This window comes from Delphinus delphis, chromosome 19 (assembly GCF_949987515.2).
Source record: "Delphinus delphis chromosome 19, mDelDel1.2, whole genome shotgun sequence".
Lineage (NCBI taxonomy): Eukaryota > Metazoa > Chordata > Mammalia > Artiodactyla > Delphinidae > Delphinus > Delphinus delphis.
Window position 1 is genome coordinate 41,240,529 of NC_082701.1, and position 21,680 is coordinate 41,262,208.

The 21,680-nt window shown below is 49.9% G+C and overlaps 1 protein-coding gene across 2 annotated transcripts in view; it reads left to right on the plus strand.

Moving 5' to 3' along the window:
- The window catches only part of ASIC2 (acid sensing ion channel subunit 2), a 1,018,908-nt gene that overhangs the window by 946,695 nt on the left and 50,533 nt on the right, over positions 1-21,680 (plus strand). For both annotated transcript variants that reach the window (XM_059998040.1, XM_059998039.1), the window contains exon 3: positions 10,094-10,221. In XM_059998040.1, the coding sequence (XP_059854023.1) occupies positions 10,094-10,221 (128 nt within the window). The remainder of the gene's footprint in view (positions 1-10,093; positions 10,222-21,680) is intronic.

Here is a 21,680-nt window from a genome sequence, read left to right on the forward strand (position 1 = left end):
GCCTCCTCCGATGAGTGGGACTCGGGGGGTGGGGAGAGGTAGAGCAGTACCAACTGGCTTTTTAAATGATGTACATGTATTGCTTTGATAAAAATTAAAATTAAATTAAAAAATGATCAGAAAATTTCCACGTAGCTGGAAGGTCTAAGCAGCTCTCAAGGGTAGCACGGTTCCCAGCCCCCATCACAAATGGGACACAGCAAGAGGGATGCGGTTGGTTGCCATGGTTTCCCCAACACCTCTGCTTCCAGGAAAGACTCTTGTCCTAGTGCCCGGTACCGAGGACCTCCCCAGAGGGAGAAGTGCCGGCTCTGGACTGAATTCTGCAAGTCTGGAGCACAGGAACATGCTGTGTGCGGCTGGCTGCGATTCTGAGCTCACTGTTAGAGTGGGCCTTCATACTGGAGAGGTGGTCTCCGCAGGTGCCAAGGAATCTGGAGAAATGATGCCATAAGCCAGAAGCACCGCTGGAGGCAGGCATCCATGAATTCGCCAGAAGCAGCCTGACTTCTGTCATTCTGAGAAAACCTGCTTAAAGCACATGCAAAGTGCTGTGCAGAAAATATATGTGCTTCGGTTAAAACTCCCGGCCCAGTAGGCAGTGGTCTGACGGGACCATCTAGGAGGTGGATGAAACAGCCCCGCCTCAGAGCTCACGCCTTCCTATCCAATAAATTGCAAAGAGTACCTACTATGTGCCAGGCACTCAGGGATACAGATGTAAGGCCCAGTCCAGGTTTTCAAAGTGTTCACGATCTAGGAACCATCTCGAGGCCTCCTTTTATGTGCGAGATGGAAATTCATTGATCCAATAGCTCTCACGTTAAGTGCCTTAAGGAATGGCAGGCATTTGCCGTCTGCTTGGGAGACGTGTAAACAATTATATGTCATCAAGCGCTATGAAGGATAGAGGAAAGCTGGCGTGCAAAGGAGGGGATAATCAGTTCTGGAAGGGGGAAAAAGATATCTTTGGAGTGGGGGAGGTAGGTGGCTCACAGAGGATATGACCATCGGGCCTACTCTCAGGCCTGTTTGCCAGGTAGCTGGGCAGTGTATGGGAGTCAGAGGAGGGTGTGGGTCATAGGGAGGTGAGATGCCAGGGGGAGGGAATTGGGAGTAAAGGCCAAGGACAGGCCCAGGTGTCCTGGGGTGGCTGGATCCAAGGGTGAGACCTCGGGCTGGAGAGGTAGGCAGAGGCCAGATAACCACAGGCCCAGTATGCTCTGTTCCAGCATAGATGTTCTCCTGTGAGTCCTGCCACCCAAAGTGTGGTCCTCCCGCCAGCAGCATTGGCATTCCCCTGGGAGCTCATCAGAAATGCAAAACCTCAGACTCCACACCGAATCTGCCTGGTAACAGGATCCCCAGTGACTCACATTCAAGTATGAGAAGCTCTGATCTAGACCACTGTTTCCCACCCTTTGGAAATACGAGGATGACTTTTTAACATCAAAATGTTTCTCAGACATCACCCCCACATGAATGCTCTCATGCTTTCCACTTTCATTTATTGAAAAAATATTCAATATCAGGAAGTTGCTATGAATTCAGTAATGCTTTGAATGAGTTTGAATTCTGTAGACATCACAATCTACACACAGGATCTGTTCAGCAATCTGCTTATACCAAAGTTCTGCTGTCAGTGTGTGTCAACAGTTTTTATCAATAGAATCTTGATCATCCACCAACTTCCCGTATAGTTTCGGAGACATGGCACTTTTCTCCTGCACGTCGGTTGCCCACCCAGACTTATCAGCTCTCTTAGCAAGTAATTTATAATCTCTGAGCCTGAATGAACTAGGGAAACTCATTATTTAAAGGATCCTTGGAATAAATCTTTGTGTAATGAGCCTAGACCCAACTGCACACTCAGTGCCTTCACTAATGTATGTTTTGTAAACGTTTTGTTTCATAGAAGTGCGTTTAGTGTGACCACACTTCCCTGTTGCATAACCAAGACCTAACGTTAACTATCTCCTGCGCCAACATGGGCACATTACTCTCCAGTATAGAAAGCACATCGCCTGCATACTGTCCTTTGACCCTCACACACTCTTGTGATGTAGACAGGGCACTGCTAATCATTGAACAGATGAACCCGCTTAACAGATGTGGTAAAGCAAGTCTCCGAGATGCTGAGTGACTTTCCTACCATCTCATGTTTAAGTACTGGAACTAGGACAGGATTCCATAGCTTCTGATTTGGTCCTTGGTTCTTTCTGCCAAGAGCTAGTGTTCCTTAAAAATGAAGAAAAAGAAAAGGAAAAAAAGGTTGCTTTGGATAACACTCGGTTCAACAGAGGGTAGCAGGTTATAGGGTCTTTAAAATGCTAGTGTGTTTGAGGCTCTGCCAGAGGGGGCTGGGATTTGCAGCCTTCACCCAACTTTTGTGGCCGCTTGATAACCTCTCCTGGGTCATGAGCCATTGGTGAGAACACTTTGCTACCTCAGGCTGTCGCCCTGAACAGATATAATTGCATCCCATCCAGCAGGGGACACAGCGTTGATCTTTCTTCCTCCAGAAGCCCAGCTCACCTCAGAATGTCACCCAGGAGCAGTCAAGCGTGAGGGTTGCCATCTCCGTGCTGGGTTCGGGTCTTCTCACCTAGGATGCTGCTTAACTGGGCCTGTCTGTGTGGAGCAGGGCAGAGAGGGAGGACAAGAGATGCCTCGTCCATTTTTAGGCAACAATTTGCGGATTCTTTGTGCCGTCTTTAGAAAAATCAACCTTTTCTGACTTGATGTAAGTGCTGAACGGCCACGTCTAATTTTTTTAATCTGTTTTTCAGGAAATTAAAATGAGATGCAGTGAGGTTGGAGACTTGTGCGTGATCCCCAGCTCGTAGAATTTTAGAGCTAAAAGTAACCTGAGAGATCAGCCATCCTTTGCAAGGCTCAGAGAGGCAAGATGACTTGCCTGAGGTCACACAGCTATTAAGGGGTAGGGCTGGGAGTCAAATCCAGCTCTCTGTGATCTCAGAGCCAATGTTTTCTTTTATATACTTCCCTGTTCTTCTTTCCAGGGCCCCACCTGGGGCCTCCTTGGACTCATGCCATGGATTTCTCTGTGCAACCAGGAGAGCATGAGGGACCACAATGGCACCTGTCATGGGCCACCCAAACTGCATTTGTAGTCAGCCTGGTAGAAATGCCAGGGCTCTCAAGGGCTAGGACCGTGGTCCCCGTCATTGTCACTGTCAGACATTCAGTGAGCTTTCCCTTGATCTCTGAGATGAGAGAACGCAGGCTTCATCCATTAGCATGTTCAAACCTATTCTGCATATTTTGCAGAAAAATGAGGCTCCAATTGATGAAATAACTTGCCAAAGGTCACAGAGCTGGAAGTGACCTCACCCTGCCTGACCCCAGAGCCCCAAGCGTCTAACCAACTGTCCTAGGCGCTCTCTGGTTCTGACCCCCCGAGTACAAGGGGCCGACACGTCCACTGACTCAGAATGCCTGGTTCACTCCTTTGAGAAAGGGGTGCTCCGTCTCTGGGCATAAGCCCCGCCCATCCTGGCCCCAGTGTGGGAGGTGGGAGCCCCCAGAGCTCCATAAGCCATGCAGGGCAATTGGCTCTCCTGGGGGGAGGGGGCAGAGGGTCCCGGGCCCCTCCCCACAGAAGCCTGGGCAGGCCATGTACATCCCTGAGTGCGCCTCAGCTAGTGAGGCCTTCAGAGATGAAGATGCGCTGGGGTCAGCTCTGCTGGGGAAGGTTAGCATGAAAATAAGAAGGCTCTGGTGGTCATATCTTCAGATCCTGGAAGAAGGGGTAGAGCTAGAAACAAGTAAAATCTAAAAGCAGGCAGTTGTCAACTCAGTGCAAGGATGAACTCTGGAAACCAAGGGCTACCCTTGCAGGTAGTGAGGTCCCCATTCCCAAGAGGCTCCAACCAACGGCTGCCCTTCCATGGAGAGTGAGGCAGAGAGGCCTCCTACTGCCTCTCAGAAGTAAGGTAGTAGATGCCCTCTGGGGACTCTGCCATCAGGATCCAAGCAAGAAATCAACAGCACCCGCAGACGGGGTAATACAAGGGACGATTGATGAAGGGCTAGTCACAAAGGTGGTACGGGCAAGGCTTAGGGAAGGCAGTACTGATGGGGCAGTATCCTGAGCCTGGTAGCAGAGAGAGCCATTGCCATGCCTGGGAAAGGGAGAAAGAGCCCATATCAGAATGGAGCGCTCCCTCCAGGCCCCGAGCCAGAGTTGTGCCCTTCCAAGGTGGCACGCAGCTAACGCACAGGGACCCAGCAAATAGAATTGAGAGACTGAATATCCCAGCCTGACTCTCCCCTCTCCCCCAGTTTCCTACCTGGGCCCACCATTGGCTGCAGCCAACCAGCAGCTAGAGGGCAAGGGAGCCCAACAGTACACTTCATACAAGTGCAGCTCCCAGGGCAGAGAGCAGAGCGGACAGGATGGGTAGGGGACGAACAGAGCCATCCTGCCCTGAGACGCATCTCACCGCATGGCTGGCCTCCCTCCCACCCTCTCCTCTCAAGCTACCTATCCCAGCCACTGTTACAAAGACAGTTTCCTCCAACCCGAGATTGCCTTGTACCAGCACATCCCTACCTTAGCCTAGAAAATTCCTCCAGATTTTCTTTGCCTCCTCTTCAGTGTTTATTGCCTCTGCATGCTTCCTGTAATTTGCAAAGATTAAAACTGTAAGCTTTTATTGGGATGTACTTTCCCTGCCCCATTATGCATTCTGCCCGTGGCTCCCCGCCCCCCCCCCCCCCCCGCCGACTCCCCCGCCCAGCAGAGCTTCCCAATCCTTTCTGCAGGCACAGAAAATTCTCCACAGGTAGACTTCACCTGGTGCCGGCCGTGGCCCTGCTCCTAAAAAGGAGACTCTGGCTTCTGCAGGTTGAAGTCTCTTTACCGCCCTCCTCCTGATTCAACATCATCTTTCATGTTACGCCGTCAGGGTTTCAGCTCGGTCCCAATTAACAAGAGCTCCTAACGCTGTGTGTGTGTCGTAACTTCGCCTTTCTCTGTGCTCTCTCTCTCTGGGGCTTTGAATCCTGGTGTTCGTGATATGTAAACAAATCCTTCACTGCACTGGGGGCCTGCACTCTTTGAAGCGACTCAGTGTTGAATCTTTCGGTGGTGAGAGGAATAGGAAGATGTGAACAATTCTGTCCAGCACCAACGGGGGTTATCATCGGGGCTGGCTTCCCGGTTGTGTGACCACTGCAGTCACACAGGCTCAGGAGGGTCACACTCTTGGTTTAATGCTCTACCACTGCTGTCTTGAGTTTCTCAATACATTTTTAACGAGATGCCCCACATTTTCAGTTTGAACCCAAACATTGTATGGGTGGTCTGAGTTCTTGTTATTGTTATTGTTGCTGCTGTTGCTGCTGTTTTCTGTGCAGCCCAGCTGCATGTCGGTGAATGAGACCTTCTGCCTTGTGCAACATGGGAGCAAGCCCGTCACTGGGTGACATGTGGTGCTGGTGTTTCCTAGGGTCCAGCCAGACCCTGGCAGACTCACAGCTGGTCAAAGGGCGGGGAACAGTCAGCTCAGCAGAGGACACTCCCTCACTCAATTTGTTTCATTCAACAAGTAGTTATTGAGCTCTGCTCTGTTCCAGGCACCACGCTAGGGGCTTTAGGGGATATGACAATGAAAGAGATATTCCCTTTCTCCAGCATCCACTCAGAACCCCAGGGCTATGAACCAGGACATCTGCTCACGTGAAATAAACCACACCCCTAGTGGGGGAGGAAGAGTGACGAATTGCAAGTCAGGAGACCTGGCTCTTGGCCCCTGCTCTGCTCTTGACTTGCTGTGTGACCTTGGGCAAGTCAATTCCCCTCTCTGGACTAGATCACTGCTGCCCAAATGTGTTTGGCCTCAGATAATTTGTATCAGAATCCCTGGGCCTGCAAGTTTCCTGGGCTTCACCCCAGAGGGACAGAATCAGAATTGCTAGGGAGTGGATCCCGGGAATGGTCACGCAGAGCTCCATATGTGATGTCAACGTGCATTCTAGTCTGAGACCGTTGGAGGTACGTGGGCGGAGCCTTTGGCTCTAACGGCCTATGCCTGATCACTTCATTTCTTAAAGTGTGTCTTCGTATTTGCACTGATAGTGTGCCGTGTCCAGGAAAGGCAGGAGCCGAGGGTGGGTACAGGGCAGGGACTGGAGGGAGGCTGTTATTCACTATCAAACTGGAGAATTACTCCATAGAGGGGAGCTGAGGGCAGTTCTGTGAAGGAAGAGGAACTACCTGGAGATGAGAGAATAAGGGGTGCTTTGGGAGAAGCAGGGTCAGGGAGGATCTGGGACTACAATCATGACTGCAAATAGGCACAGCTCTACTGCTCGGAACCCCACCCAGATCTCCTGCTTCTGGACAAGAGACCCCACAGGGGCACCTGCCTAGGAAAGCGGGGTGCTCAAGCCCTTGTTACCCCTACTGCTCCGAGAGGGCTGGGATCTGCTCACAGGTGACATTCTACAACTGCACTGCCCAGTAAGGGGGTCACCAGCCACATGTGGCTACTTAATTTTAAGTTTAATTAATTAAAATTCAATTGGATAAAAAATAGATAAATAAAGGAGGCCAGAAAAGTAATATGTGAAGTGATGGATATGTGAATTAACCTGATAGGGGGAATCCTTTCACAATGTATACCTACATCAAATCATCCCACTGGGCACTTTAAATACCATACAATTTTGTTTGTCAATTATGCATCAGTAAAGTTGGGGGGCATTAATTAATTAAATTCTAAATTCAGTTCCTCACCTGCAAGAGTCACATTTCATGTGGCTGAGAGTACCAGGTTGGATAGCAAGGATTCTAGAACATTCCATCTTGGTAGAAGGTTCCTCTAGACAGCATTATCCTGAAGAGGGCAGAAACCTTATTCGTGTCTCTTCTGACTCTGCCCATCAGCTTGCATGCCCATCCATGTTTGTAATGATATGAGAATACTTTAGGAATTTACTCTGCTCCAGCCCCTGCTGCTTCTTGAATAAACTCCCCATCTGAACCCCAACCCAGTCTGAGTAGCCTTGGGCAGCTCTCACTGACACAGGCATGCCTGGCTGTCCTCTTTGCCCATTACTCACAGCACTTCTGACACCAAGGCCTCGTTTCTCATTTCTCCCTGTAACCACAGGTACCTGTCCTACTGGCTCTAAGGTTTCTTAAGCTCCCTTATATCGCAGGCACACAGCCTCACTAGCTCTGGAAAACGCGTTTTGGCATCTCTCCTCTCCCACCCGCTACAGCTCACTGAATGTGCTTTTCATTCATCCAAGCATGGACATCCCTGTATCCCAGTATCACTGTGTGTTCACTTCTCCCCCATCAAAGCCTGTTCTTTGGGCTCCTTGGCCTCTCCTCAACCCCTCTCTTGGGCAGACCTTAGAACACACAGCCACTGAAAGCTGGCCACTCAGCCTTCTTCATCTCCCCCATCCTCCCTCTCCCTCGGCCCCCTCCCTGATGTGCCTGTGGGCCAAGCCCCAGGCTGGGCAATGGGCACCGGACTGAGCAAGAAGCACTCTCCTCTCCTGAGGCATCCGCCATCCATGGGAGAGATGGACACAAATCCACAGGCACGCAGGGACGTAGGGGCAAGAGTTTGCGCGGAGCCATCTGGGTAAAGAGATGGCGGAAGACTTGACTCTGCTGGAGGAAAGGGGGAGGTGTTCGTGGGTTTCACGGGATTCTCTACTGCTCCACGGAGATGTGTATGAAAGGATTCCTGGCTGAGGCTCTCTTTTGCCTGAACCTCACTTCAGCCACTGGATTCCTCGTGTAGATTGTGAGAGCCCTGCCTATTCTTCCTCTGGTCCCTGTCTGCCTACTCAACCTTGGCCTGTGCCCCCGACCTTGGAATTCTCACCCAGCTCTGGACGCCTCGCCCTGCCTCGGTCACAGGCCCCCAGGCTGCCCCGGGTCCTGCGCATTCACTGCCTGGCTCCGGCCCTTCCCTCCTCGCCTTCTCTTCTGTGCCAGCTTTAGAGCGTTTCCCCAGGCTCTCCCTACGCTATGGCCCTGGGGCTGACGCACTCCCCCTCCTTGACCTCTGACCTCCATCCCCTCTTATCCTCCCTGATTTCTGCATTTACCCATCCTCTCCCTATTCTCTAGTTTCAGAATACTCCTTGATGTGGTTTCTAGGTTGGCCTTGCCCATGAATAAGCAAGTAAAGGTTGGAGTCACAAGTCTCTCACTCGTTCATGCAACAGGCGTTCCCTAGGTGCCCGCAAGATGCCCAGCCGTGTGCAGGGCCTTTGAGATCCAGAGAGAAAGCCCTGAACTTGGCCTCAACGATGCTCAGCCTTGTGGAAAAGACAGTGAGATAAAGGATTATGACGTGGTGTGGCAGAGGCTTTACCAGGCGTATGTGAGACACAACCAGGCAGGAGAAGGAGTGGCTCTGGGCTGGGGCTGGGGGCTGAATCTTCAGTGATGAGGAGGGAGATGGTCAGGTGGACCAAGCAAAAGACATTCCAGGGGCTTCCCTGGTGGCGCAGTGGTTGAGAGTCCGCCTGCCGATGCCGGGGACATGGGTTCGTGCCCCGGTCCGGGAAGATCCCATGTGCCGCGGAGCGGCTGGGCCCGTGAGCCATGGCCGCTGAGCCTGCGCGTCCGGAGCCTGTGCTCCGCAACAGGAGAGGCCGCGATAGTGAGAGGCCCGCGTACCGCAAAAATAAATAAATAAAGACATTCCAGGCAGAAGGAGATGCATGTGCTCCGTGTAGAGCAGGGATCAGTAACAACCAATCTGGCGGCCCTGGTGGGTTGGAACACATAGTGCCACAAAGCAGAGGGCTGCCCAGAGCAAGGCTGGAACGGGGGCAGGTGAAGGAGATTGGGCTCCTTATAAGTGACTCAGATTTGCATTTTGGAAAACTCATGCTTCAAGCTGTTTGCAAAGAATAAGAGAAGGAGACCCAGGAAAGGCTGATAGATCCCATAGGTGCACTTCCCGCCAATTATGAGCACCAACATATAGGATGAGCCAGGCTCTGCCATCCCATCCCTTTCTGCTGTCCCTCCCCCGCTCACTGCCGAGGGCCGTTTCTCCTGCCAAAGAACAAAAGGGGAGAAGCTTCTCTTCTAGTTTCCCATCTCCTGCAGCTCCAAGGGGCTTACAGGAAATCCCCGTGGTTTTTATTGTTTTTGCGGTATGCGGGCCTCTCACTGCTGTGGCCTCTCCCGTTGCAGAGCACAGGCTCCGGACGCGCAGGCTCAGCGGCCATGGCTCACGGGCCCAGCCGCTTCACGGCATGTGGGATCTTCCCGGACCGGGGCACGAACCCGTGTCCCCTGCTGCATCGGCAGGCGGACTCTCAACCACTGCGCCACCAGGGAAGCCCCGTGGCCCCGTATTTTTATTTCAACTGCTGTATCATCGTGTTTTCCTTCTCCTGATCTCCTCGCCTCAGCTCATGGCCCAGTAGAGAAGTTAGTAAATAAAGAGAATAGGTGCTTAACTCACTTCATAATCCCATTCTGTAGTTTTGCAGATTGAAGCAAAAAGTTGGTTGACCTAGCTGACCTGAATTCGTTTCTGATCGCTACTCTAACAGATTGCCACAACCTTAGAGGCATCAAACAACATGAATTTATTATCTTACAGCTCTGGAAGCCAGAAGTCAAAAATGTATTTTAAGGTGTCAGCAGGGCTGCATTCCTTCTAGAGGCTCTAGGGGAAATCCATTCCCTTGCCTTTTCTAGCTTCTGGAAGCTGCCTGCATCCCTGGGCTTACGGATCCTTCCTCCATCTTCAAAGCCAGCAGCATAGATTTTTCCACATCTCTCTGACTCTGATCCTCCCGCTTCCCTCTTGTAAGGACCCTTGTGATCACATTGGGCCACCTGGATGACCAAGGACAATCTCCCCACCTCAAAGTCCTTAGTTACATCTGCAGCATCCCTTTCACCAATGTAAGGTAACACAGCCACAGTTTCCAGGGACGAGGATGTGCACATCTCTGGGGGGCCATGATTCTGCCTACCGTGGGGCCTTTCCAGCATCCTTTTGAGCTTTTCAGTCCCAGGACTCCATGAGCATCTGTTATCATTGACCCATGGCTCTGTCCATCTTTGTTCTTTCAGAGGAAACGACGTTTGAAGCAGGCGTGAAGGTTCAGATCCACAGTCAGTCTGAGCCGCCTTTCATCCAAGAGCTAGGCTTTGGGGTGGCACCAGGGTTCCAGACTTTCGTGGCCACACAGGAGCAGAGGGTAAGTCCCCAGGGCTCTCTGGATCAGCGGTCCTTGTTCTCTCCCGGCCACCCGCCACGTGAGGAGGAGAAATGGGATTCCCACTCCTGGAAGGCTCTGAATCCACCCAGGAGGCAGGAGCAGGGCTGGGCTCAGTAAAGAGACTCACCCTGAAATTGGAGAAATGTATCAGGCTAACCTCTGTAATCCAATTCTCCTGTACCGCCTGTCGGTTTCTGCAATTGGGCATGAGGGAAACCCAGCTTATTTGCTTTTTCACTCAACTGGTTGGGGTTTTTTTTCCCAAAACATTCTGGGAAAAAAATCTTTGTGCGGGTCGGGTGGGAGTCCAGTGGCTGCCGAGGGAAATTGCGCATCAGGGTTTGGTGTGTTTCATCACTGTGGTGATACAAAGCCAGGTGGCCTGCAAAAAGGAACAGGGATAGAGCATCACTCTCTTGTAACAGAGTTTAAGTGGAGGGAAGCCTCTTCATGGGTTCCTGTCTGCTCTCTGATTTAGCACCAGAGGAGGGACCCTCCCAGCCAGCCGGGACTTCTACGTCAACTCTGTGCGTCCGTGGAGTGAGGATTGGCACAGATGTGACACGGCTTCCACACCTCAAAGAGAGACCTTTGTAAATTCTCAGTGGGGAGGAAGCCTCCAAACAGGACTGCAGAGAGACATGGGGATGCGTTTTTTCTCTGATCTCCTGGTTTGCCTAGAATAAAAGCTGGAGAGCCTACGACTCTGAGGGAGTCCTAAACCAGGTCGCCCAAGACAACGTGCCCTGGGAGGCCTGGAGCAAAGAATGAGGTGAATGAGTGACAGGGAGCCCCGCTCTAGGGTGTGAGGAGAGGAGACCCCGGAGAACGGGAGCAGCAGTCAGCAAAGAGATGCACACGTTACTTAGCAGCTCCGCTTGTTTTTACAATTTGACCCAAATCGTCTCTCATCCAGTACTGATCAGTGATTCCTTAGCCATTTTATAAAGCGATCTTCTGTATCGGAAACTGGTTTTAACTCTCTAAGCGAGCTGGGAAAACGTTGGTGGCGCAGGCCTCACGAACTATTCCCTGTACTTAATGCCTGGGCCGTTGCTAAATATCAAGGTCAGCCTCCACTGCAACATGTAGCAGGTGGGATGGTGGCTCTGAGACTGGGGTAGAGGAGGCTGGGAGGTTGGCCCGGCAACTAAGCGGCTCAGAGATAGAGGCAGGCAGTGTAGGCAGAAGTGGAGTATTCACGAGTGTGCAAGGTGGGAGCCTGGTGGAACGACCAGAAAACTTCATCCTAGAGGACAAAGAGGGCGGGCATGAAGCAGACAGCACAGAGCCAAGTTCAAGGCTGAGGATTTGAATCAGGAAGCATGAGCGCAGACTAGCAGGTCAAGGTGTGCAGAGAGCCCGGAGCCCAAGCTATTAGCCTGGCTGTAGCAGCGAGCCTTCCTTCGAGTACTGTCAGATAAACAAAGCAGCAAGGACAGGTTTAATCAGTAATATATACTATTGCAGTAGGGAAGAGGGTTCAGCCTGAACTGAACTCAACTTCGATTTTTGCAGAAGGCACTTGGCGTTTTAAAGGGAAAATGAGGGGGAGGGTTGGGGGGATAGAGGGTGCCTGAGCAGAGTCAGGGAGATGAAGCATTACAAAAAGCTGGAAGTCAGGGGGTGGGGGTCAGTGCATGTGGAACCCATCCAAGTTTGCTAATAGGACCCCATCACAGTTAGGCTTCTCTCCTCCTGCAGAGACAGGGAGACAGGGGCCCTACCTTTTGGTCTCGGCAGGAACAAACAAACAGTTAAGTTCTTTTGGCAGTCTTGAGTTCTTAGGCGGGGACTTTAAGGGGGCTAGGGTCATCCCAGGGATTTGCCTTTGAGCTGTGAGAAACTGCGTTAGCGGAAAAACGTGTTGAAGACACGGTCATTTTCGTAAAGAGCTTTAGCTGAATGTTTCAAAAATACTAAATATTCTTGAGCTCACTGGAGAATCCAGAATAAATACTACCTGGAGTTCTGCCCTCTGTTTGTCTCCTGCTCCTGGGCTTGTGTGGCCTAAGTAGTATTATGCTACCCTGAACAGCATACTTCATCCAAGTGCAGTAATACAGGCCGCACCTTTTCTGGAATTCTGTTGGCCTCTTTTATTTCCTTTATACAAATGTGAGTTTTCAGAAGTCGATTGTTAACACTATTCTAGTTCTGTTCTTCATCTAAACTATCCATTTCAATGAAAATGAAGGGCTAATGACAAGAAAGAAAGAAGGAAGGAAGGAAGGAAGGAAGAAAAGGAAAGAAAGAAGGAAACTACGTTAGTGTTTTTCCAAGTCTTTGTAGGCCAAGGTTGAGGCCTCATGGAGAACAGGGCACAGAGGAGCCTGGCTAGTCCTGCCTTTTGTGTGTGATGTGAGTCAATCTACCTCCCTTCGAAGAACCAGGCATGGGTTAGACTAATAAGTGTGTCCATGAATTCTTTGACTATCTAATGGTGAGTTTGGGGCTAGTTTTCCGATGCGAATCTGATTTTGTGTTTTGTTGAAAGTAACCACCACTCTGATCCTGCATGACTTACCTGTACTGACACCTCTCTGGTGTCCACACTGCTATTACCATGCAGAGGAAGTGAACAGCCTTCCTTGAAACCCACAGGGTAACTCCATCTCACCGCTAGCGAAGGTTGGAAAGAAGGAAGCTCTCTGTAGGCTCCTGTGTCGTTGGCCTGAGAGATGTGCTCTGTCCTCCCCACTCCACACTGACCCCCCTTACCGACACCAAAGAAATTTCTGGGCCTGGTGGGAATCTGGAGCTGATAACTTCTCAGAACCCTTAAGTCTCTTTCTCTTCCCAACATGAAACAGAGGGACTCCCCGTGGCGGTCAGGGACAGAACATATTCCCAGCTTCAGAGGACAAATTCAGTGTTGGCTTTGAAGTATATTTTCAGAAAATCAGCCTCATTCGTATTAGCATTGCTATGGTTATTATAAGTAATAATAAGATATTTGGTTAAACATTTTACAGTCTTCAAAGCATTTCCACACCATCTCATTTCATCACTTCATTCATATTAATAGAGAAATACAAAGACACATCCTGGAGCTAAATCTAAAAATACATTGTGTTTACACGTATATAAAAGAGCATATTCATAGGAAATAAGACTGGAAGGAAATAAGGCAAAGTACCCGCAGTGGGGGAATTCTGAATGATTTGTTTTCTTGTCTGGTTTCGCCACGTGTCTTATAAGGCGGCTTTGTTTTATTTACTTGTTGAGCAAATATTTGTTGAACACCTACTATGGGTGAAGCGATAGGGATACGGTGGTGAGCGAAACAGACCCAGTGTCTGTCCTCAGGGAACCTACGTATTAGTGGTTTCTTTCACATAGGAAAAATAACCGTTAAATAATCTTAAGTCATGTATGATTTGGGGATTGGCCCCCGTTGGTATATTCTCAACTCTGCCATTAGGACTAACCTACCCAGCTGACCCTGGTTCTCAAACATTGATTCTAAGATGCAAATTTTTTTCACATTTCTGAAATTGGGGCTTGCTGCGCGTCCGTTACGACTGGAGATGTTTTTTCTTTCTCAATGGCACATAAAGTCACCGTGGTCTTACAACCTATAGCGGCTACACTGTTCCCATTCCAAGATTCTGCTGCTTCAGCTCAAAGCTCAAGGGAATCTTGAAAGAAGGCCAGAGATGACAAGACTATTTGGGGGGCCAGAAGGCCCTTTCCTAGAAACTTGGTGTGAATCATGCTAGGGAAATTGACTCCTGAGTGAAAGCCCTGAGAGGAACTGGGAACTTACAGGACTCCTGCCATGAATCCCTTTGTAAATGGGAAAGTCCTTTTGCCTGGTAAAGTCATCCCACCCGTGCAAAATTACACACGCACTTCTCTCAATATTTTTCACTTTACTTTGTCATCCAAAAGAACACACCATTGGGCTGTAACCCAGACCAAAGAATGCTTTTTTCCATCTGTATTTGCCCTAAACCCAAATAAGCCAAGGTATGCCCCTGCCTTCCTTGGACAATCTGAGAAGTGCCCCCCTGGCTCAGCTGTTGCAGGAGCCCCTGCACCATCCCAGGACCCCCACCACCAGAGACAGGCAGTGGGATAACACGCTGAGAGCAGAAACAGAACACGGAGGGAGAGAACAGTTCCTCCTACCTGAGCGCACACTCCCCGCCAGGCGTTAAGCTGCAGAGACACTTGACCTGCATTATTTCATTTATTCCCCACAACAACCCCAAAAGGGGGATATTGTTATGCCACGTTCCAGATGACAAAACTGCCAAGTCACTTGCTTCAGGTCGCCGAGCTAAGGGAACTGCAGGACTCGGCTATGAGCACAGATCTATCTGGGGAGAGAAAACCAGACAGGGAGCCCACAGGCCTGGATTCTAGTCCTGACTGCGCCATGAGAACTTGGACAGGTTGCCCCCGTCCCTGGGCCTCAGTGTTCCCATCCATAGAATGGAAGGGCTGGGTTAGATGACCTCGAAGGGCCTCCAGCGTTAGCAGCCTGGGGGTCACTCAAGCACACGGGAACCACCTGGAAGTTTGGGCGATAGCAGTTTTGCACCTGCTCTGCCACCTGCGGACTCCCTCCTTCATGCCAGCTGGCGTGGGGTGCTGTTAAGGTCCATGGTGGCAAGGACATGTGAGATAAACCCCCCTCCCCTGGTCTGAGAGGCAGAACCTGGGTTCCTACTAGTGAGAAGCAGGGGTTGGGGTATGTAGCCGCCCTAAAACTTTAGAAGAGAGGCTCTGTCTGTGCTCCTTGGTCGTGCCCCTTCCCCAGGCCACACACATGGCAGCCACATGGCTGCCCTACTTAAAACCCTTAAATTCCTGGGTTTCCTGTAATTCGCAAAAGCCCAACCTCTTAGACTGGCGTCCGAGGTCCTGTTCAGCCTGGCCCCTGCCCACCTCTCCAGCCTCATCAACTGCCCATGGTTGACCAACCTGCCCCCTGCATCCCAGTGTCAGAGACCCATCCACCAAACACACCATGCTCTCTGATGCCTGCCTCTGTGCACTTGCCCCCACTGTTCCTTCTGCCCAGCATCCCTTCCTGGTCTTACCTACCTGGCAAAGGCCTAGTCCTATTTCTAGCTACTGCTCAAAGAGCACAGCCTCTAAGAAGACCTTCTCCATCCTGTCCTGCCACCCCCCAAGGAGCAGGTAGTCGCGCCATATAACACCTTATACATTCATTTATTCCTTCAGCAAATATTCACTGAGCACCTGCTTTGCTGGGAAGACGAAGATGAGGGAGACCTGGTCCCGCCTTGGAGCGCTCACAGAATCAAGCAGGCTTCTCAGCAATTTTATCCCACTCCTAAGAGATGTAAAACTCTCCTTGCAGAATTGACCTCCCCTTGTGCATCGCTGCCCCTATGCCTTCCTCTTACGAACTGTCTTCCTTAGCCCCCATCAATCAGCCCTTGACTCAGTTAGGCTGGGAGCTCCCTGAGAGCAAGGATGGTGTCTCTCGGATTCTCTATCCCCCGTGCCTTGCTTAGATATGAGCTCAGTACATGTGCAGGATTGAAAGAACAAACTATATACTAACTCAGATCTGCACTCTGGGCCCAAAGACCACTCAGATGCTGCGCTCCAGTGCTCTCCCCCCCCCCCCCGCCCCCGCCTGCCAAAACTCCCTTTAAAATCTGCCCTGGGGGCCCTGCTCCTCCCTGAGGCTGTGGAGCCAGCCTGTGGTGGGTGATGGTATCTGTATCATTGCTGGCTGCACACTTAGAGATCCTAATCAAAGCAAAAGCTCACGAAAGAGGTCAGGGCTGGAGGCAGAGATCTGGTAGCCATCTGTGTGCATGAGAGTGGATGGAACAGATGGGAAGGTCCTCACCGAACTCTGGACCGTGGGGAGAATTAAATGAGTGAGCGAATATATGTGAAAGAGAAAATCTAGGACATTCATGTAGTAAGAGCATAACATCGTCTACGTTGATGTCGCCAGATTCTTTGCCCCTCACTGAAGGCGATTGCTAATCCTGATGGGACTTCCTGTCATGATTTGATATAAGAAAATTTTCATCATCTCCCACTTCCTCCTCAAAGGGCCTGGCGGTGAGTCTTGATTTCTAAATGTTTATCCAATGTGTCCATCAAATCTTTATTCAACCGCCCTGCCCATACTTCTTGGCGGGACTGAGAATGACTCTGCAGACCCTGGGCAGTCGGTTGGCCACCAGCCTCATTGTTCAGAAAGTTTTCGGGGAAACATGGCCCTGCGTTTATATTCGAGGGTCTCAGAAATGCCTTGGGGAACCAGAGTTGCTAATCACTACCCAGATATACCCCATTCTCACCAAGAAGCCCTTCTACTACCAGTCTGGAGCCATTGGGAATGAGAAGGGTTCCGATTCCGCAACCTGGACCGTGTGTTGGTTCCTCACTTGGGCTGTATGCAGAGTACCATGAGAATGCCCACGGTCACACCACACCCTGCATCAATCAGCTGCTTGCTAGACTCTTTGGGGCTGTAGATACACAAGGCAAACACAAATGTTTGCGTCCCACTGGCCCCAGTTAGGTCACTGGCAGGCAGCGTGGGCACGGTCGGCTCCTACAGAAGCCTAAGCCTTTACCATCAGCGTAGGTTGGCCGCATCTCCAACATTTGGAGGGAGTCCCACCATGGCTCACAATGAGAAACAGTACACCCGCCTCTACCCCCAAATTAAAAAGGCCCAGATGTTGGGTGGGATGCCCCCAAATGCTTTTGACAGCTCCTCCAAATACAACTTCCTAAGTACCTTTCAAAAGAGAAGACTCATCTGTCCATCTGACAGCTAGATCCATGGTCCTTAATATGCTTCACGGGCCCCATTAAAAATGGAGGCTTGCCCAGTTGTGTTTTTCAAGGCAGGGGAGAGAATTTGTTCCACATGCCTTCAGCAACTTCCAAAATGTCAAAGCTGGAGCCGCACAAACATGGTAGCATCCAGTTCTGCTCCAGAAAGCGCTGGGGAGGCACCAGGAGGCAGGATAGCCTGCTGTGTGGCCACACCTCCGTGCTCAACAGGGAATAGTGTTCCCCACACATAGATGAAAATAAGAATCAATTAAGCATCTACTAGCTTAGCTACTTCCTCACGTGTTGCCACTCCTCCTCGAAGGGAGAAAGATCTTCAGATCCCCGGATGGTTTTGCCAAGAGTCAGGTTTTCACCTTTTCTTCCTACACAAGGAGAGTTTGTTTTTGTCAAGGTGGAGGGGTTGACAGGGCATAGAGCAGGAAGGAGAAGGGTCCTTAAAAGAGGTGTTGCTTGGCCAGGATGAGCAAATGTGCTCAGCTCTGTTGGGGGAAATCTCAAAGTCAATAAAACATGCTTAAGACATGGGGATGTGTGTACATGTATAGCTGATTCACTTTGTTATAAAACAGAAACTAACGCAACCATTGTAAAGCAATTATACAATAAATTGTAAATATGTTAAAAAATATATAAATATGTTTAAAAAAATGCTTACGTCTTAGAAAGAGGTAAAGTCACTCTATTTCGCCTGCTCTCTGCCTCGCAGCCTCTCCTCCTCCTTCCCTCCCTAAAAGAGTCTCCAAAGAGGTGTCTAGACTTGCTTCTCTCTACTTCCTCACCTCCCTTTCCCTTCCCGGCCCACCTCTAGCATCCCACGGAAACTCTTTGTCATCAAGGTGGCCCATGAAATCTCTGTGGCCAAACCCAATCTTTGTCAGTAAGGACATTCCTCACTTCATCCCACCTGGCTTCCCAGCAGCATGTGGGCTGTTGGCCACGCCCTCCCTGAGACCCTCTTCTCCCCACTCTGGGCTGGTTTTCTTCCCACCTCTCTTTCTGCTCCTCCTGAGTCATCTTCATAAGCACTTCCTTCTCTGTTCACCCCTGAGATGATGGGCGTCCCAGGATGCTGGCTTTCGCTTGTCCCATTCTGCAATTTCCTTAATTGAGCTCACCCTTTACCATGACTTTCAAAGCACTACCCCCAGCCCCAGATCGCTTTCCTGACCCCCCAACGCAGGACTCCAGGTACTGCCAAATGCCTCCCCTCGGAGTCCCGTGGGCTTCTCAAATCAAAAGTCTAAACTGAACGCATCCTCTTCCCCTGCCCCACACCTCCACCCAAAACTGCTCCCCCAGCCTGAGTACAAATACGCACGCCCTAGATGGTGACCCTGTGCCTCATTTCCTCGTCTGTAAAATGGGAACAATGATGGTTTCTATCCCAGAGGGTGGCTAGAAGGCTAAGTGAGTTAACGCGTGTGTGCAGAACAGTTCTGGCATCCAGCAAGTGCTCGATAAACACTAGCTATCACTGTCGCCCACCCCAGACACTACTTTAATTCAGTCCTTCATGATCTCTCTCCTGGATAAGAACAGCAACTGCCTGGCTGGTCTCCCTGCCGCCCACCTCGTCCCTCTCCAATCCATTCTCTGCATCAGCACGAATCTGAGCATCTCCCTCCCTCATTTCTTCGAGGATAAAGTCCAGGACCCTCTTCACAGCCCTTTCTGTTCCGGCTGCTGCCTACCTTTCAGCAGCATCTTCCTCTCCTCCCCCGGCCTCCCACGCAAAGCACCAGCTCTCCTCAACCGTGTGCAGTTATTCCCAAGCATCACATGCTCTCTCCTCTCTCTCCCTGCCAGCAACACCCTTCCCACCCTCTCTTCACCTAATTTGTATGAGTCCTTCGAGATTCAGCTCTAACGTTCCCTCATCCATAAGGCCACCCTGGAGTATTCTGTGTGAATCTCTAGCATAAAATTTACACATGATAATCATCTGTTTACCTATCTCTCTCCCTACCAGATGGCGAGCTCTCTGAGGATATGACTCCATCTTATTTCTGTTCTTTGTATTTCAGCATTTTGTATAGTGCCTTGCATAGAGAAGATACTTGATAATTATATTGAATGGAATGAATGACTCAATGAATGTATGAAAGAGAAAGACCCTACTTTATCATCTCACTCTCTTGCTTAAGACCCATTAATGTCTTTCCCAACCTAGAAAATAAAGTCCAAATTCCACATCCTGGCTCTGGCCATCACTTTTTCCAGTGACTAAGCCCCTCTACTCTCCAGCAGCCCCACTGCTGATCCACACACTGCCCCCCCGCACAGGCTGCGAGCCTACCAGCCCCATTCCTTGATCATTTCCTGCTGACGCATTCATTTATTGAGCATCTACTATGTGCTAGGCACTGTGTTGGGCATGAGGGATACAGTAATGGACAGGACTGACCCGGTTCTTCTCAGAGCTTACAGTCTAGCAGGAGAGGCAGTCAATCACAGATTAAGAGCTATATGTGTCTGTGTAATAAGCCCCCAGTATACTGTCAACTTCTTAAGGGAAAATATTAGGTCTTATAATTCTTAAATGGAAAGATGGTTGGACGGAATGTTGTAGAATGATCTCAGAGGGCTAACTTCAATAATTTACAATCCATTTCAGCTATGCTTAGCCTTCAGGGATGATGTAACCAAATTCAACAGTCTTTAACACTAAGAACTGAAAAAAAAAAAAAAGTCTTTTTACTGAGTGCATGGAGGAAAAAAAGGATGAGCCAAAAATGGTACTAACTGACATGGCAGCTCCAGTCCGGGTCCACAGTCCAGAATTTTGTGGTACCCACTCTCACCAGCATCCCTCAGGGCAGAACTAGTTTCTCCTGGATCCTCTCTGCACTAGCTCTGACATCAGAAGCCAGTTGCTTATCTCTCAGTGACTTATTTCCTCCTCAGACCCAGCAGAGGAAAGGAGACCTACTGTCTGTTGACTCACCTACTTTTTCTTTTTCTTTGTTTTAATAAATTTGTTTATTTTATTTATTTATTATTTTTGGCTGTGTTGGGTCTTCGTTGCTGCCTACGGGCTTTCTCTGGTTGCGGCGAGCCGGGGCTACTCTTCGTTGCGGTGCGCGAGCTTCTCATGGCAGTGGCTTCTCTCGCTGCGGAGCACGGGCTCTAGGCGCACGGGCTTCAGTAGTTGTGGCACAGGGGCTTCAATAGTTGTGGCTCGCAGGCTCTAGAGTGCAGGCTTAGTAGATGTGGTGCACGGGCTTAGTTGCTCTGCAGCATGTGGGATCTTCACGGACCAGGGCTCGAACCCGTGTTCCCTGCATTGGCAGGTGGATTCTTAACCACTGCACCACCAGGGAAGCCCCCTCCTTTTTCTTACTCAGGAGACAAGTTAATAAATCAGAACATTCTTTGGTTGGGTCATGCTACCCAGTATCACATTCTCTTTTGATTCATGGGCACCCTCTGAACCCTGAACAGGGTGGCCTTGGTTTCCGATGCCTGTTGTTTTTATATATAGGGGAAAAAAAACCAAAACAAAACCTGTAGAGGACACCTCCTTATGCGGCCTGAAAGCTTTTTCTGGCCACCTGGGAAGGCTAGATAGTCACAAACAAATCTTGTAGAAATATCCAGCAGAATGAATGTATGAATGAACGAATGTGAACAGTCCTGCTGACGGTCAGATTCCCTTGGCAAGGGCAGGGGAAAGGGGGCCTGGAAAAGACATCGCTTTCCTGTTTCTCCCCTCCTCCTTCCTCCTGAAAACAACTGTTGCCCTCCGGGGATGGCGAAGTCCGAACGTTTGTTTATGTTGTTACAAATGGACTGAACAGCCCCTGTAACCATTCAGCTGTGGGCAAGTAAATCTTAGTGCTAATCTGTTAGCTCTAGCCCTAAAATATCTCCAGTTTCTCACCTACTGAGATCTATCTCCTTTGGGCATTTAAAACATTTTAACAACAGCCATCTGGCTATTAATACAAAGTTACCTGAATAACCCAAGTTATTTGCATGTCTTGCTCCATCAATGAGAGTGTGGTGTCTGAAGGCAAGAACTCTGAGCAACTAGCACAGACCCTAACGCTGTAAATCAATCAATCAATTAATTAATTGCAGAGTGAATCAATATTGGTTAATGAATTGATTCAAACCCTGCAGCACATCCTATCATGGAACAAAAAAATCATTCCTAAATGAGAGTCATCACTCCTGCTTTTTATTATTATTTTTTTTTTTGGCCATGCCATGCAGCATGTGAGATCTTAGTTCCCTGACCAGGGGTCGAACCCATCCCCCCTGCAATGGAAGCACGGAGTCTTAACCAGGGAATCGCCAGGGAAGTCCCATGTTTTATGTTTTAAGATAGCACACCCAGTCCTTTGACACAATTAGGTGACAAAGGACAGGAAGATAGCATTTGGCCAAGGTCTCTAGGAGAGCCAAGAAGACTGTGAAAGGAACAAGCAGAAGGGGAGCAGGGCCCCAGAAAAGATGACACCCATCTCTGGAGAGGGCAGACAAGACAGCTGTTGAGTGGAGTGTAAACTGGTAGGGCCTTTTAGGCTAGAGATGTGGGTGGGGACTTAGCAGCGTCCATTCAAATAAAAAAGCACACCTCCTCTTCAAAGGAGAGCGGTTTTCCTTCTTGGAATCTGACATAAAGAAAT